The following is an 18,036-nucleotide window of genomic DNA, read 5'->3' as shown; positions in this document are numbered from 1 at the left end:
TTTCTAATTGTAATCTTATAGTTTTGGTGATGTAACGTGTATGTACATTTGGTGGTAGCCTCTTGCTACAAGGAATAATAAATTTTTGTCGGCCGTTCAAAAAAAAAAAGAGTAGCGACATAGCTTATTGCTCGTTTACCTTCTGTTTTGATGTATTTCTCCATCTGATAGTTAATGAAAAGGAATAACTGAAAACAAAAAGAAAAATCGAATTGTAATATAATTCTTGTAGCAAGAGCTAGAGATCTAAGAATATCCCCATTCACAACCCAACCCAATCCAATCTAAACCATTTTTTTTTATTAAATAAATATGGCTTAGTTTATAATTTATTCTATAAAATTTATTATAAATAATAAAAATGTTTATATTTTTAAACTTTATTATTTTAAATATAAAAAGTTATTAAAAATAAAAATGAAATTTTATCAAAAAAATCTAACAAAACAATAGAATGTTGAAATGTGACAAACAAAATAATGTTAGATAAAAAATAATTAAAATAATATATCAATTTTTATAAATTTTATATGTGCATGTTCACAAAAAAAATAAATAAACAAGACTGTGATTTTGGATTTTTAAAAAAAGTTAAATTTTATAAGTTATTAGAGATAATCTAATTATATATATAAGTAATTATGTTAGAAGGAAAAAAGGAAATATAAATAAATATATCATCCAATCTCTTATGGACATGTAGCAGCTAAAGTGCGTGGATTTAATTGAATTTTCCATTTTATTTTTATTATTTTGACAACTTAGGTTGGTTTAATGTGACAATGGAATAGTCTAAGACCATAGGTAATGGTTAATGCCCATTAAGGGACATTTTTTACCACATCATCATCATAATGCCCTTTTAAAAAAGGTGTAATGGTTAATGCCCATTTCATTTATTACTTTCCATTATTTTTCTTCTCTTTGGGCATTATTATAGAAATGCCCCTCACACTTCATGCCCCTATAATGCCCATGAGTAATGGTGTAAGGGCATTATCAAAATCTTTCATGCCCTTATAAAGCCCCATTACATATGGTCTAAGGTAATGAAAGTTTGAACGTAGGGGTCGTTGACTTCCAAATTTCCCTCGCCAACTAATTATACTTTTATCAAAAGTCAAACTTCTTTTCTTTCCAGGAAGCTTAGATCCTTATGGGGGGTGTTTGGTTGTGGGATTTGTATTTGTAATCATATAAAATCTAGTCTCTTGTTGACCAGCAACATGGATTTTTAAGAACCGTTTGGTTCGATAGTTTGTTTTATTTTAATTTTACAAATCATAATGATTGTATTTCTGGTCCACTTTTTGCAAGAAGCAGGCAGCGAATTATTTACACTAAACTAAATAGGACACTTAGGCTATGGGGTATGGTGGGTGTGGGTTTGGGGCATGAGTTGACATGTGGAAAACAAACTCAAACTCACGCCTATGGGGTATGGTGGGGCTTGGGCTGGGGGCTTGGGTTAGGGGCATGAGATTGGTTTAGCCATTGAAAGCCTGCCATTCACCTTGCTAGCTAGCCCCACGCCCAGCTTTAAACCCAAGCCCCAAGGGTCATGCCCAAACTCGCGCCCCAACCCAAGCCCCGGGGGTGGTGGCTTGGACGTTTTCAGCCAACCCACGCCCCAACCCAAGCCCCATATCCCATAGTCCTAATGTGTGTTTAGTCCACGTTATTCAATAAAATTGAAATCTTATTGTGAATGGTTCACGTAATTTCTTAGAATTCAGATGTGAATTTCATTCTTGGTATGTTTGGCAACTTTGGTTGACCAGTATATTGGGATTGAAATTTACGGTGATGATTATTAGTTACATTTTATAAATCAAAAAGCCTAATCGGCTAATATATAAGATAGTACCAAAAGACTTTTGTGAGTCATATCATGATGTATATAGTATGAATTTTAGAATTCATAGAGTATGTCTCTTATGTATTGTGTATGTATGATTCATTATTAGATTGAAAATTCTTGATGGTACTTGTCGAATGAACAATCGGATAATTCACAAAAAAAAAAAGAAATACAATAACGAGTATGCAGAATATGTGGGGAAACCAGCACAACAATTATGTTGAAACATTTCAGCTATTCGCGAAAGAATTTGATAGTTGGTGGTTAACTAAATTCAATGATACTAAAATGATAATTATAATTAAAAAAACAGCTGTTCAAAAAAAAAATTAACAACATTAAATTGGTTTTTTTAACTAGGTGGTTGAATTTTTTCTTTTGCAGCTTTGTTGTTTGTTTTAATAAAATTCATTGTTAAAAAAAGATAAATAGCAGATGACTTCGATATCAGAACTTCGACGATAGACGACGACTTCTTACTGATTAAATTTCAAGAGATGGATATTTTAGTCAACTTGATCAAAAGAAAACAAACAAGAAGGGTTCAATTATCGAACTTGTTCAAATAAAAAAAATTACTATACAAAATATTATTAATCCACATTTACGAAAGAGTGTTGCTAAAAGCACTCCCCCTTTTCAATTTTTACTTTTTACACTCCCCCCTTAAAGTTTTTAGGGTGTTCGGAGTGGTGCGGCAAACTTGAGCGGCAAAGGGTTTTGCCGCGCGGCAACACCGCCGCTGACCCTTTTGCCGCGCGGTAATCAAAGATGAACGGTGAGGGCTTGCCGCTGCGGTGAAGGGAGGGTATGAGAGAGAGGGGGTTAGTGTGGGGTGGGGTCCATTCCAATCTCAGTCAATCACACCTTTTTTTTTTAAGTTTACCACTTTACCAAGTCTCTAACCATTGTTAACATTTTTCAGCAAAAGTTTAAACACTTTTCACTAATTGACGTGGCACACTCTGATTGATTGATTTTTTAGTTTGTCACTCTCAACTGTTTAACCACTCCTTACACCCTTAGATAAAACACAATCAAACCTTTTAATTTTATTTTGTATTTTTTAAATTGCATCTACTTAAGTTTTTAAACAATTCAAAAAATAATTAAATTATATCGAATTTCATCCTCATATTTATAGGCCACGTTTTAAACAAAAGATATAAGATACAGTAAATGATCAATTATTAGTGCTTTTCGTAATATTCACTATTTAAATTCGATATATAAAATAACAATGTTTTTTTTTTTTCATAGTAATCATCATAATCTTATTTCGATTAATTTTGGCGATGCGATTTAACATCTTAGTTTTTATATACAATCTAACACTAGAATATGCTTGTAAAACAGATTTTTGAAATTAAAATATTGTCAATTTTGTTTCATCGTGGCCTTTTCGTTGAAACTGAGATTACATATTTTATTGGCAAATTGGAAAATAATAATCCCAGCATTTTGAAATTGGCCAATAATAATCCCAAGTCAGGAAATAGCCAATAATAATCCCACCTCGTCAATTTTTGGAAAATAATACTCCACAGTCACTAAACGACAAAAGTGCCACGTCAGCATTTGGAGTATTATTTTCCAAAAATGGACGAGGTGGGATTATTATTGGCTATTTCCTGACTTGAGATTATTATTGGCCAATTTCAAAATGCTGGGATTATTATTTTCCAATTTGCCTATTTTATTTCGGTAACAAAATAAACCTGATGCCATACAGTGGCAGGCCACCAACAGTTGTCTCAAAAACACAATAGAAAATTATCTATGGGGATAGATAATCCAAAGAATTTAAATATTTGTTGATACAGTTTTAAACGAAATTATATATAAAAACTGAGTATTAATATATATTTATAATTTAAAAAATATAGTTACGTATGTTTTTAACATTTAAAAAAAATAATTAAGTTATACAATCAAGTCTTATCCAAAGCTTTAAACTTTTTAAATAAATTTATCAAATTATATAACTAAGGGGCTGTTTGGTAGCCTCTTAATGATCATTCAGATGTTACCTCTTAATAGTTTAAAACCTCTGAATGAATAAGAGGTAACCTCAAGTCTGAATGGTTAAGAGGTAACCTCTGAATGGTAAATCATCACATGTCACATTCTTCTACCTTCTCATTGGTAAAATTCTTAATAGTTCCATTAAGAGGTAGCCTCTTAATGACCATTCAGAGGCTACCAAACAGCCCCTAAGTCTTATCCAAAGTTTGGTACGAATTAAATGTGTATCAGTTATTTATTTACATACAGAAATTAAGAATAAGAATTTTATATGTGTAGAATTTGACAACTTAAAAACTATTTATTTTTAGAAAAGAGGTGTAAAAATTAAAAAAAGGAATGCATTTAGCCAACTCCTTATCCACTTGGGATAGCCCACTGGTGTTGGTGAGTTTAGATAGAACTTACAATAGAAGAGGTCAGGGTTCAATCCCCATGGTGTGCAACCTTAGCCATTCAAAAAAAAATTTAGCCAACCCCTTATCAAGTTTCCATTTATTGTGAACCATAACTTTAGAAACGCATCCGGTCACACACAAACGAAAACAAAAAAAAAAAAATTAAATTAATAAGCACATTTAACATTCTCACCACAAAACTAATTTTATATTTGAAATGTCACATTATAAACATGTCCAGATTCATTGAATATGGTTATATCCCATATACATTTTTTTTGACAGGAGATATCCCATATACATAACTATCAAAATTAAAGAGTCCGTATTGATGAATTACTATTAATTAGGTTATGTGTAGTCATAAAAACTCTTGTAGGTCGACAAGTGACAGATTGTATAAGAGAGGGTTTTTTTATAACTTGAGTGTGTAGTGGAGTTACATATATATAGGCTTTATATGTATGTATGTATGTATGTATGTATGTATGTATGCATGCATGTATGTATGTATGTATGTATGTATGTATGTATGTATGTATGTATGTATGTATGTATGTATGTATGTATGTATGTATGTATGTATGTATGTATGTATGTATGTATGTATGTATGTATGTATGTATGTATGTATGTATGTATGTATGTATGTATGTATGTATGTATGTATGTATGTATGTATGTATGTATGTATGTATGTATGTATGTATGTATGTATGTATGTATGTATGTATGTATGTATGTATGTATGAGTGGGGAATGATTGATCACGCCGTAAAATGCATTGCGGGAAAGAAAAAAATTACCCCATAGCACCCGCCGCAGTGGCGTTGACGGCGCTATGGGGGCGCTATGCCCTATTTTGCCTTGTGATGATGCCCCACTACGGACATTCTTATATTTAAGTATTTTAAACTTCCCATTTGACGTTAAAGTATTTTTAAACTTACCATTGGAAGTATTCATGATTGTTTAAGAGAAAAACTGAACTTTTGAAGCTCTTACCCAACCATGAGATTTAAGGTTCTACCTTTTTAACGTTCGCTTCTTTCTTACGATCAATGAGATGTTATCAATGAATTATACTGACTAAGGTTGTTTTTAATAATCCAATGAAATCGTATATTCGTATTAGTAGTATATTAAAAGTGATGAAACCAGAAGCTATCGGTTTCCTTGTGTCAGAAGCTGTGGACCTACTTAGTCGAGTTCAGAGGGTCATGCATAGTATTGTTATGACACTGCGATCTATGGATCCAATTTTTAAATTTAGTTTTTCTATTCAAAAAGGGGTAGCGGCGGAACTTGTTACCCGTTTACCGTCTATCTCGATATAATTTTCGGGTGGAATTATAAAAAATCTCAAATAGAGGAGTTTCATAAAAAAAAAAAAAAAATAGGGGTTCTTTTATAAAGGGCATTTTTCTAACAAAGTGTGATAAGTCTATGTAGGCATTGTTTTTTAAATTTTAGGGATGATATTTTAGATTTTTTTTGACATGGTATAATATAGAAAAACACCAAATATAAGTTTTAGATTCTTTTGGCATAGTATAATTTAGAAAAACACCAAAAATAACAAATTATAACAAAATGAAATGTATTATAGGCACAAAACACTTATTATTTCCTTAAAAAAATATTAGAATGAATTTTGATTACAACTGAATTTCGCGTAGGATTATTTTCAAGTTGAAACACTAATCACAGTACTATTCATAGACAATTTAAGCTATTTCAAAGACGCATCTCCTGATTGAAAGGTCGCTCCAAAAATAAAAAAAAAGTTTGGTCAACTGACATTTTGGTCATTTTCCGAAAATTATTATTTAAAGTATTGGTTTGTTTTCTTTGAACGGAATTTGATGTTCAAAAAGAAAAACCTATTATTATTATTATTTAAAAATATTGGTTTGTTTCTTTTGAACGAAAAGAAAATTAGTTTGTTATTCATATAAAAGTGATGTAAAAACAACGATCCACAAAAGGCGATACTGTTAATAGCCCTAAATGCACTGAAGCGCCAACTGGAACTACACAGTTGTGTCATCGTGGAAATAACGTCCCCAAAGCAAATACACAAATCAAGTGGCAAATAAGTAATTCCCAAAACAACCAGGGGCATATCTGTAACCATCTCCACACGAACCTTCTCTCAAACAAGCATCCGGCCATTATATATACACACAACATTCAATACATTGTAACCAACAAATCAATCCCCATTCTCCCCCACCAAAATTCGCAATCCTCTCACTAGAATACACATATTGTGTTGTGTTTTGATAAAAGCAAGAAATCATTTTAACTTCATTCATTAAAGAATTAAAAGTGTCAATATATGGAGAATTTAAGCGGAATGAAGAGGTTCGCTGTTCTCCTATGCGCGGAGGATTCGGATTACGTGAAGAAGAAGTATGGTGGATACTTTGGTGTTTTTGTTAGAATGCTTGCTGAAGATGGGGAGATTTGGGACGTGTATCGTGTTTGCAACGGTCACTTTCCTTCGGATGAAGAGATCGAGCTCTACGACGGCTTTGTGATCACGGGGAGCTGTAACGATGCGCATGGTAACGATGTTTGGATTTGTAAACTGCTCGTTTTGCTTAACAAGTTGGATTCCTTGAATAAGAAAGTTCTTGGCATTTGCTTCGGTCATCAGGTAACTTTGGTTGATTCATTATTTATGGTTTCATATATTGTTATTGTTTAATCAATTTTGTAGCTAAATTTTGAGTTCAGGACAAATTTCAAATTTGTATCATTTTCGTTCTTAACTTTCTTGAAACGTGTCAGTTGCATCCAAACCACAAGGATGAAAATGGCAGTTAACTCACAAAGACGAAAATGGCAGTTAACTCATGCTTTTTTGGTCGGAATTGGCATGTTTCAAGAATGTTAAGGACGGAGATGGTACAAGTTTAAAATTTGGTCTGAACTGACATAGTTGGACAAACTACTTGGACAAAAATGATACTTAACTCCTAAATTTTTAGGTGTTTTTTAGTTTATTTATTTTAATGAATTAGTGGTTTATATTAAGGTTTGATCTGCTAGTGAATAGCTGTCTACTTAATGCTTGAGTTGTTCATTTGAGATAATTTCATGATTAGTCCTTGTACTTATAAATTAGTCATATTCGCCCCTAGAAATTCAAAAATAACTTCAACATATGAACATATCTATAGACTTCTAAATTTGAGTATAAAACTATAAATCGATTATTTCTGGACAAATTTACATCCGATTCTGGTCAATCGGCTCTGTTTTCGTTTATAAATCTGTTTTTAACAACTGTTTTATCATAAATGTGTCAACTGAATCATTATCTAGCAAATGAATTTTAAAATGCAAGTAGATTTATTTTAATTGGAACTAAAACCATGTTTGCAATCAAATTGATCATATCTAGCCAACTTCACATCCGGTTTTCATCAATCGACTCAATCGTTCAGTTTCATTCAAAAATATGTCAGTAACACTTGTTTAATCTTAAGCGTCAATCGGGTCATTCGCTAGCATAAGGATTTTAAAATGTTTGTAACACGTGTTTGCAATCATATTGAACATTTCTAGCCAGCTTGACATTCGATTTTGTCAACGACTCAATCGGTTGAGTATTCGTTTCTAAATCTGTTTGTAACATTTTTTAATCTCAAATGTCCACCGTACCATTCTGTAGTATAAGAATTTTAAAATGCAAGTAGATTTATTTTAATTTGACTAAAACCGTGTTTTCAATCAACCTAACTTTAGGCATAATCTATCTCAAAATCATTTCCAAAGGTATAAAGTAGTCATGAATTTGGCCCTAATTCGAGGCATAATTGCATAAACTTATAAACATCGTTATCAAAGGCATAATCATCTCAAAATTATTTAAAAAGTATAAGGTAGAGTCATGAATGTGGTCCTAATTCAAGGCACAATTGCATTAACACATACGTAAGTAGTTATTGCATCATTTATTCACATCGTTATCAAAGGCATCTCATTATACTGATTTTTGTTAGTGTATGGATCCTTATAATAAAGACAGATATATACTGATAAAGAAAATATATATTGGCACACACGCAAGTAATGTGTCTATGATTATGTATTTAATTAAGAGTTAAATGTCATTTTAGTCCATGTGGTTTGAGTTATTTTGCCAGTTTAGTCCAAAGGTTTGAAACGTTGTCATTTTAATCCAAATAGTTTCAAAGATTGACATTTTAATCCACTGGGTTAACTCCATCATTTTTTTCTATTAACTATTAGGGCAATTCAGTCATTTTATATGTAATTCTGTTAACTAGAAGGACAATTCAGCCATATAAAATGACCGAATTGCCCTTCTAGTTAACAGAAAAAATGGATAAAGTTAACCTAGTGGACTAAAATAACAACGTTTCAAACCTTAGAACTAAACTTGCAAAATAGCCCAAATCACAAAAACCAAAATGACATTTAACTCTTTAAATAATATTGAGTCATGAAATGGTCCCTCACGGTAACGTTTTGTGCAAATATATTTAGTGGACCTTGCCACCTTGACATCTTTAATTACGTGGTCCGCCACAAGTTATACAAAGAGTTTGGATTTTTATAACCTTTTGGCTTCAAACTTTGTATAACATCTTTTCTCGATTTTAACTTTTCTTTATTTGACATAAAATATTAGTTAGAGTAACGTAAAAGATATTTGAAAGTATATAATCTATCTATTTATAAATATGATTTGTTTTAGTTATCTTTATTTATTATTATGACTAGAAGTTATAATTTGATAAAGGTTTCTTTATAAATGTTCTTACTTTACTTCCGGAAATAGTTTAAGGGTGTAGGGAGTGGTTAAACACTTTGAGTGGCAAACTAAAAAATCAACCAATGAGAGTGTGCCATGTCAAAGTGGTAAACTATGCTCAAAATGTTGGCAATGGTTTAGACACTTGGTGAAGTGGTAAACTATTTTTTTTAAAAAAAAAAAAAAAGGTGTGATTGGTTGAGATTGGATTGGACCCCACCCCACAATACCCTCTCTCTCACATCCCTCCCTCTTCCCGAATCAGCATCCACTCACCGATTTTACCCCCCTTTTCAGCAAATGGTGTTCGGCAAACAAGTTGGCATTGGTTTGCCAATCGGTAAAGTGGGTTTACCACTTTCCACACCGTACACCCTAACAATAAATTCCAGTATTTACGTAAGAGAACTTGAAATTGACAAATTGACTTCTTTCGAGCACTATATTTAGTTATTTACAGGGTTGTTCTCAACTTGACAACTTGTATATTATGCATTGTATTGTGTGTGTATATGTATTTATATGCATATACTTATTTTTATATTTTTAACAAATGTATATAGTTTTAATTTAATTTTAATATTATACACTAATATAATATTTTTTTTTTGTTTTATCATAAATTTAATTTAACCCACGAATACTTCCATCAAAGTTATTCAACCACTAAAATTATGAGTATGTTTACCGTTGCGGATGTAAGAACTTTTTTAAGGGGTTTCTTTTGTTTTTTTTTTCACTAATTTTCACTATTTTTTTTTAAATCATACAAGGTTCTCACTAATTTTTCTTATTTTTTTAAATCAAATGAGTTTCTAGAAACCCAAAAAAATGGCTTAGATCCGTCCATTTCTATTTAGATAAGAGATTCTTTAATTATTTCAGCATGAACAGACCAGCCACATGGCACATGCACATCACCATACATCCAAGTAAAAGACCACCCTCTCATGGTCTAATTTGTCTCATTAAAGTACTTGAATTGTACACTTGCATCACGACACCTTATACTACTTGTTGTAATGATAATAACATTAAAAACAATATATAAGTTATACAATCACATAATATATATTATTGTTATTTTTTAATCATAATTATACAAATAATAATATTTATTATGTATATTATATCATTCAAATATTAGATATTTAAAATGTAGTTGTCTAGTGGTATAATTAAGCTAATGCTCAAGATCTTTTAGTCTAGATTTGAGTTTGTATCGAACTTATCTCAAGTAGCTTATAAACAGTTAGGCTCGTTCCAATCATATTATATAAATCGATTTTTCAATAACTTATATATGTACAAAATGTAGTATCAATAACATTTATGAAAACATTATCAGATACTAGCTCGTTCCCTTGGAGGAAAGGTTACTCGTGCAGCATCGGGGTGGGATATAGGAGTTCGGACCGTTCATTTTTCGACATCCATGAAGACTTCGATTAATTTGAAACTGCCAGCTCGGTTATCCTTGATTGAATGTCATCAAGACGAGGTATGCTTATGTATTAGATTTCTTAAAGCTATAAACGGCACGATTGCCCACTCATTTTGTGCATAAATATAATATACGTGCAACATGACAATATAGGTTCGCGAACTCCCGCCCAAGGTAGAGGTCTTGGCATCATCGGATAAAACAAAGGTTGAGATGTTTAGGTATGGGGATCGTATCATGGGCGTTCAAGGCCATCCTGAATACACCATGGATATTCTTACGCATCTCATTGACCGCCTTCTCCAACGTGGTTATATTGAGGTAATCCCATATAAATATAGTTTATAACTAAGTGTGTCAATCATGTCGTGTTGACAGGTTTATTTTTCAACTCGAACACAACTGATATTTTTATTGGGTTAACCTGTTTTATTAAATGGGTTAGTTATATCAGCCTATACACCGTCCGTTTTACTATATGGGTTAGGGATAACAATACAAGTAGATTGTTTTAGCATTGAGTTCGTGTCGTGTGAGAAATTATGATACTTATAACTGGTTATAGTATGTTTTGATCACAACATACACATTATACTCCGGCTTACAAAATGAATAGGTTGAGTAATTAGTACAAATTTTCTACACTTTTTATTGTTATTGAAAATAAGTAATTATAAAATGGTTACTGTAAAAAGAATTAAAAGCTAATTTACTTTCTACTTTTACATGAAAATTACTTCTCATTTTACATGAAAAAAAGTCTTTCAATCCAATTTTAAAATATTATAACCACTGAACTTGTTTAAAATAACAATAAACGTCAATATTGCACAAGTTTCACATATAATGGACGATGTGAATAAAGTGTAGACCCTTTTCGACATTAAATATCTCATGAAAAACTCATCACTTCAAAATAAAAACCTGATATAAAATCATCCATGTAATAGTGACTGTAATATGCAATAATTGGATTAAGATAAATTATATTTTAATACATTTTAAATCATTTTTAACAGGTATAATTTCTCACGTACTGTTTTTTATGATATATATTAATAAAAGCTTTTATAAAGATAAAACATATCATGTCACGAGTCTATATATAAATAGGTGTCGATTAGGACATATGTAGTGTGCATACGTGTAGATAATATAACTTTAAAGATGCTAGAATAATTTTGGCTTTATATTATATTATAATTTGATTTTAAAGGGTAAAAATAAATAAAATGGATTTGTTGGATGCTTTGAATTAGGAGGGGAATGCTATAAAAGGGAGAGCTAGTGTGGATGAGCATGAACCAGACAGGGAAGCATGGAAACAACTATGTACCAGCTTTCTAAAGGGGAGATTATGATCAATGGAAAACTAGAAAAACAAAATCATTTATGTATTCTTTAAATAAAAAAAATTAATGGAATTGAAGGTGTATATATTAACTATCTTTGTCTTTCCTTTTATGAATTCTTAAAATTAAAAATTATTGGAATTGAAGGTATATATATCAACTATCTTTTGTCTTTCCTTTTTATGAATTAATTTAAAGAAAATATCAAGGGGGGGGGGGGGGGGATGATTATTATTTGGTAATTAGTAGCTTCAAAATAAAAGCTATTAGTAAAAGTTTGAAAATTTCAAGCCAACTTTTCTAGATATTTATTATTCATAGCACCTAAAACATCTTTTATATACAATAATTAAATATTTCAATGTTAAAAAATAAGTTTTTCTTTTTTTTTTAACGGCAACAAACTTCATTCATCACTAAAATGTTTCATTACACACATTACATGATTATATCGATTATATAGTTAGTAAGCTACTAAGCTAACTACCTCTTTATGATCGCCAAATAAAATTAAAACATTAAACATTATAAAGAAGCAACATTTTAGTGCATATATGAGTTGTAATTTTGGCTTAGGGTGTTTTTCAAAAAAAAATTTAGAATTTTCCTTTTTAACCCTAAAGTTTTAATCTTTCACAATTTAAGTTTAAAGTTTTAATCTTTGTTTCCTTTTCAACCTTAAAGTTTTAATCTTCAATAATTTAAGTTTAAAGTTTTAATATTTAGTAATTTAACCCCTTTGATTAATTTGATTTTTCAATTCAAATACAAAAGTTTCCATCTTATACAATTTAACCCCTTTGATTAATTTGATTTTCACTTCTAATTCAAAAGTTTCCATCTTTTGCGATTTAACCACTTTGATTTTTTTACTTATGTGTTGTAATCTTGGCTTTAGGGGGTTTTCAAAGAAAAATGGTTTTGCATATGGTTGTTGTAACCTTGGCTTTGGTGGTTTTTCAAAAAAAAATTGATTTAATTACTTTTCAATAAAAAGTATTTCATAAATTACTTTTAACCCAAAACTATTTGTTTTTTACTTTTAACACAAAAATTTTTAATCAATCCTTACAACTTTTTTACTTTCAACTTTGGTCCTTTGTAGTTTTCATTTTCCGCAAATTTTTCGCTTTATGATTCGTTCTAAATTTTGTGACTTATCGCAATGTGCGTCTTTGGTTTAACGTTTTTATGTTTCGTTCTAAATTTTGCAAGTTAACATGACGCAACGTGCGTGTGTGGGTGAACGTTTTTACATCGTCTATTTTTTTCCTGTTTGACAGGTTCAACATAACGTGCGCGTCCTAAATCGATTTAGTTATAACTAAAGAATTCCCGCCGCATTGCGGCGGGTCGTAATTCTAGTTACATAAAATTAGATGCTTGACACCTCGAAACGTCTCCAATTATTCCATTCCATGTTCCGCCCTTTTGCTCTACATTTAATCCATAGGTATGTTGTTACTTGCATCTCCCCGGAAATCGTGTCTATATTAGCTCTTTTCCACCAAAGATACTTTCATTTCTCGCTTTCCATATCCCTCAACATGTTGCTATTATTACTTGTATAAATTTCCTTTTCGTTTCTTCTATCATCGCTTGTTTGTGAAATTCCAAAAGATCCTTCATTGTAAAAGCAAAAAATTGTTGTACTCCACACCATGTGCTAACTTTATGCCATAATACCAATACTACATAGCATCCCGTGAACAGATGATCGTATAGTAAAATTAAACCTGTTGACTTTTCCTAAAGTCAACTATTCAAAAATATATAAACAAGATCCTGTATGGTGTACAAAATCAATATTTTCAGATGATCTTATTGGTACACTTGAAAATCTTGTTTAGGATACTCTTTCTCACTCTATCTCTATATATAGAGAGAGATAGGGGTTAGGTTTTTTTGAGGCTTTTTTTAGGGGATTTTAGTTTTTAGCATTTAGTTTGAATCGGGAGGGGGGAGAGGGAGGGGGCGGGGGTTAGGTTTTTTTTGTGTGGGAGGGGGGTTAGGTTTTTTAAGGTTTTTGGTGTGTTCACATTGATTCTCATGGTTCTCACAATAAAGGTGATTCTCAAATGAACCTTACCCTATATATATATATATATATATATATATATATATATATATATATATATATATATATATATATATATATATATATATCGTAATTCACGTATCACGTTATTTCACACATATATATCATACTTAAATACTTAATATATATCAAATAACTCATCAAGTTACTTCAAACATATTTCTCGTGTATATCACAAATTTTCACACATAATGTGATTTCTGATCTAGTTTAGCGTTTCTACCGCACAAACGTCTAAACATAGCATCATTTCATATCATCATGAAATCACATTACACATACTCATATTCACATATAATATTATAACACACAAAGTTCACTCTTGAACATCCCGTTTTCGCGTACGTTGAAATATGCGTATTTTACCATTTCGGTAGCGTTTTTTGGGTGTCGGAAGTCACGTATGACCAACCAAAGATATTTAATATAAGTTAAAATAATTATATTTATTATCTAACATCAGTTTATAATCAGATTTAAAACAGTTTTATAAAAAACACTTAAAAAGCCATTTTTTACCGTTTTTAACGCATAGTTTCGTACCGAACTTTACCGTAACCATCCCAAATCATCATGACTTGATATTTTAACATAAAACATGTTATCTACTGATCAAAACAATAATTTTACTCATGTATATACAGGTCTCATGAATAGCACAAAAATCATGCAAACATCACCCGATTTACTACTTTTCAAGCCATAAGTACAACATGCAAAGCTACCAAGTTATCATATAATTTTTGTAACTTCAAAATACATAATATAGCTTTATTTTACATGTTTATTTACTAATTTTAATGAATAATTATCATATCATAACAATTCCATTTTATGATGATCACTAAATCACCTACAAGTCTATGTACAAGTATTTTATGCACATTTATTTCACAATCATCACCAAGATTAATAAACCTTATTCTTTCATTTAACATATCACATGACATACTTATGTCTCATTCATGTTCAATCATTAAATCATAATATACAAATCATTAAACACATACATCTTAAATATCATTCAAGAACATGCAACAACTTAAAAACTCGCAAACATGTCTAGTAATTTTCGGCCATATACACGTCCATATACTAACATTATTTCAAATCAAAAATCAAGTTTCATTCATTCCTTTACACCTCTAACGCATTTGCACATAATAGTGTTCATTCAGACAATCATCTTACAAGTATCATTGCAAACAAAATTCAAAGTACAAACACTATATACACACACAAACTTTCGGCCATCAACACACACACATATCTTCACATTTTTATTTTTATAAAAATCATTTGTTTGGTTTGATTTCAAGAATAGTGAAAATCCAAGTATCCGAGAATCATGCTCATCATCATCATCACCATCATCAAGAGTGTTTAAAAGAATATGAAATATTATAACTTTCAAGAGTAAAAATATGTTTGATGATGAAAATCTTGATGAAAGATAAGCTTGTTCCTCCTTGAATCACCTTGAAATCAACTCTTGATCTTCGAAATAGCTTGAAACTAGCTTGGAATTGCCATGATTATTATGAAACAAGTTTTAAAAATGAAAGTGGATGTTTTAATGGAGGTGTTTGGTCGAGAGCATGTATGGAGAAGAAGATGGTGAATTTTGAAAGTTTAATTCTTGAAAAGTGATGTTTAATGTGTGTAAGTAAAGTGTGTAATGATTAGTTTTAGCCTTCTTGCAACACAAGGAACATATGGGTGAAGTGGTGGCCACACCTAGCCGCCACATACCCCCTACACTCACACTTTCTCTCTCTAGAATATCATACATACACATATATATGCCTAACACAGGTATTTAACTGGTTACCGTGTATTTTATTTCGCTTTTTATCAGCGTTTTAAGGCGTTTAAAATTATTTTTCAGTATTCTATAAAAATAATCTCATCAAAATATTACTAAATAATATTTCGTTCACCTAAAATGGTTGCGTCATCCGCGTTTCGCAGTATACGCATTGTATTGCACAGTATGCGTTTAAATTCGCTAAACAAGAGCTTTAAGCGTTCTAACTAATTTTTCTTCATAAATATGATTAAAAATAGAGGTTTGATCATAACAGAATATTTTTCGGATTTTAGCGTTATCCGGACAGTCACCGACGTTCGTTTCGTATTTCGTTCGTTACGCGATAAGCGTTTAACTTATTATTGCCAACATAAGTTTTAACAAAGTTTGAGTTTGTCAAACTTTCAAATACCTCAAATTAATGTCCTATTTATTATTTTAGTGCCTATATATAATCATAACACGTGTCACCTCAGGAAAGTGCCAGCTCAGAATAGTCGGGTGTCACAGTCTCCACCTGTTTAGAAAATTTCGTCCCCGAAATTCCACTTTACAGGTTGTGTTTTCGCATTTTATGGGAACAGTAAGGATTGTTTTGTTAAGTATGGTCCTGTAGTTTCTGCGAGAAACTCTGATTCTTATGAAGAATCCTCATAGACCTTTATTAACTAATCCTACTTTTCCTAAACTCTCATCTCAACACAAAACACTTTCTACAAGGTTTATCGCTTACGAGCACTTAATCAGAAAGGGTAAGGTCAATGTTCCACCATATCAGGTTTGACATATGTTGAACCACTTATATGCTATCCTAAACCTGAGGTAGTCTGAGCCTACATACGATTGATCCAACTCAAGATGGGCCCTCGAAAGTATCAAATCTAGTGAGCTCGTTCTCTCCTCTTATATCTAATCCGAATATCTACTCTCCACAAATTGTACAATCAACAGTTCACATGTTTCATCTGTAATTGTCTTCCTGGTTATCAACATAACACTTTTAATCAATCTATGATCTCTCTGAACGCTTTCAGATTCTATCCATTGGCCTCTTGTCATTCTTCCATCTTAAAAGAAATAGACGTTTGACACCTTCTCTTATTCTTAACTTTAAACAAAGCAGTTTTCCAAATTGTCATGTAAGTCATAATCATAAGATAAACTTTACCGATAGTAGTTAGATATCTCAATTTCTATCACACTTCGTTACTCACGCTCGATGCATGCTCTATAATACTCCAAGGTATTATACTACACTTCTTTTTGTAGACCATAAGTTGTACAGTATTTCCTATGCACTTTCAGTTGTCTGGATGCATAGGCTGTCACTTTGTCCTTTCTACACCACGTGCAATTACGGCCCAAACATGACGCATCGCAGTATACAACCAAATTTTTCACATCTGGCAGAGATTGAATATGTGCGATTGCTCATCGTGCGACATTACTGGACACAACCTGTCGTGTGCCCATTGACCATCTGCTCTGACATTCGTACCAATTATATTTTCCAAAACCATACCCCTTCATGATAAAAGTTATAAAGATTAGCAAAACAAGTTTTATAATATCAAATAGTTTTTTTTGTGTGTAAAAATACTTTTTATTGTTTTTTTTTTTTTTGTAAAAATACTTTTTTTAAGAAGATCACATATTGAGATTTTTATGATACTAATCTAAGTTTATAACTTTATATTTGTAATAAAATGGAAGAACTTTAAAAAGTACTTGTTGATTCATAATAGGAAGTCTTTGTAACATGTCTTATTGTCTTAATATATAGTTATATACACATTTTGATTCCTTTCTAACATGACTTATTGTCTTAATATATATGCACTAGGTTAGAACCTCGTGTATTACACGGGTTAACTAAATGTAGTTTTATATATTAAATAATAAAAGTTATATCTTTATAAACCTCGTATATTGTACAGGTTAAATAAATATAATTTTATATATCAAATAAAAAAGTTATATCTTTAAAAACCATGTGTATTACGCAGATGAAATAAATGTAATTTTATATACTAAATACTAAAAACTACGTATCTTTAAAAAAACCCGTGTATAATCAAGTTGAATAAATCTACCAAATAAAAAATATTACATCCTTAAAAACACCGTATATTACACGTGTTGAATAGATCTAAAAAAGAGTTATATCTTTAAAAACCATGTGTATTACGCAGATTAAATAAATGTAATTTTGTATATTAAATACTAAAAACTTCGTATCTTTAAAAACCCGTGTATAGT

The 18,036-nt window shown here is 30.9% G+C and overlaps 1 protein-coding gene across 1 annotated transcript; it reads left to right on the top strand.

The window, feature by feature from the left end:
- The first annotated feature begins 6,429 nt into the window (after nucleotides 1–6,429).
- LOC110929502 (gamma-glutamyl peptidase 5) lies at nucleotides 6,430–12,029 on the top strand. The gene is made up of 4 exons (XM_022172655.2): nucleotides 6,430–6,946; nucleotides 10,422–10,574; nucleotides 10,671–10,838; nucleotides 11,777–12,029. Exons 1-4 carry the CDS (start codon nucleotides 6,626–6,628, stop codon nucleotides 11,876–11,878), a joined length of 744 nt encoding a protein of 247 aa, XP_022028347.1. The 5' UTR covers nucleotides 6,430–6,625; the 3' UTR covers nucleotides 11,879–12,029.
- Nucleotides 12,030–18,036: the final 6,007 nt, after the last annotated feature.

This window comes from Helianthus annuus, chromosome 3 (assembly GCF_002127325.2).
Source record: "Helianthus annuus cultivar XRQ/B chromosome 3, HanXRQr2.0-SUNRISE, whole genome shotgun sequence".
In the NCBI taxonomy this organism is placed as follows: Eukaryota; Viridiplantae; Streptophyta; class Magnoliopsida; order Asterales; family Asteraceae; genus Helianthus; species Helianthus annuus.
Note: the sequence above shows the minus strand (reverse complement) of the source record. Positions and strands in the feature narration are given on the sequence as shown.

Excerpts from the sequence above, each read along its gene's own strand:
- LOC110929502 (XM_022172655.2), top strand. The coding sequence starts at position 6,626 with ATGGAGAATTTAAGCGGAATGAAGAGGTTCGCTGTTCTCCTATGCGCG. Across the intron at positions 6,947-10,421 it reads GCATTTGCTTCGGTCATCAG|ATACTAGCTCGTTCCCTTGG; the intron begins GTAACTTTGGTT and ends AAACATTATCAG. Across the intron at positions 10,839-11,776 it reads TCCAACGTGGTTATATTGAG|GAGGGGAATGCTATAAAAGG; the intron begins GTAATCCCATAT and ends GCTTTGAATTAG.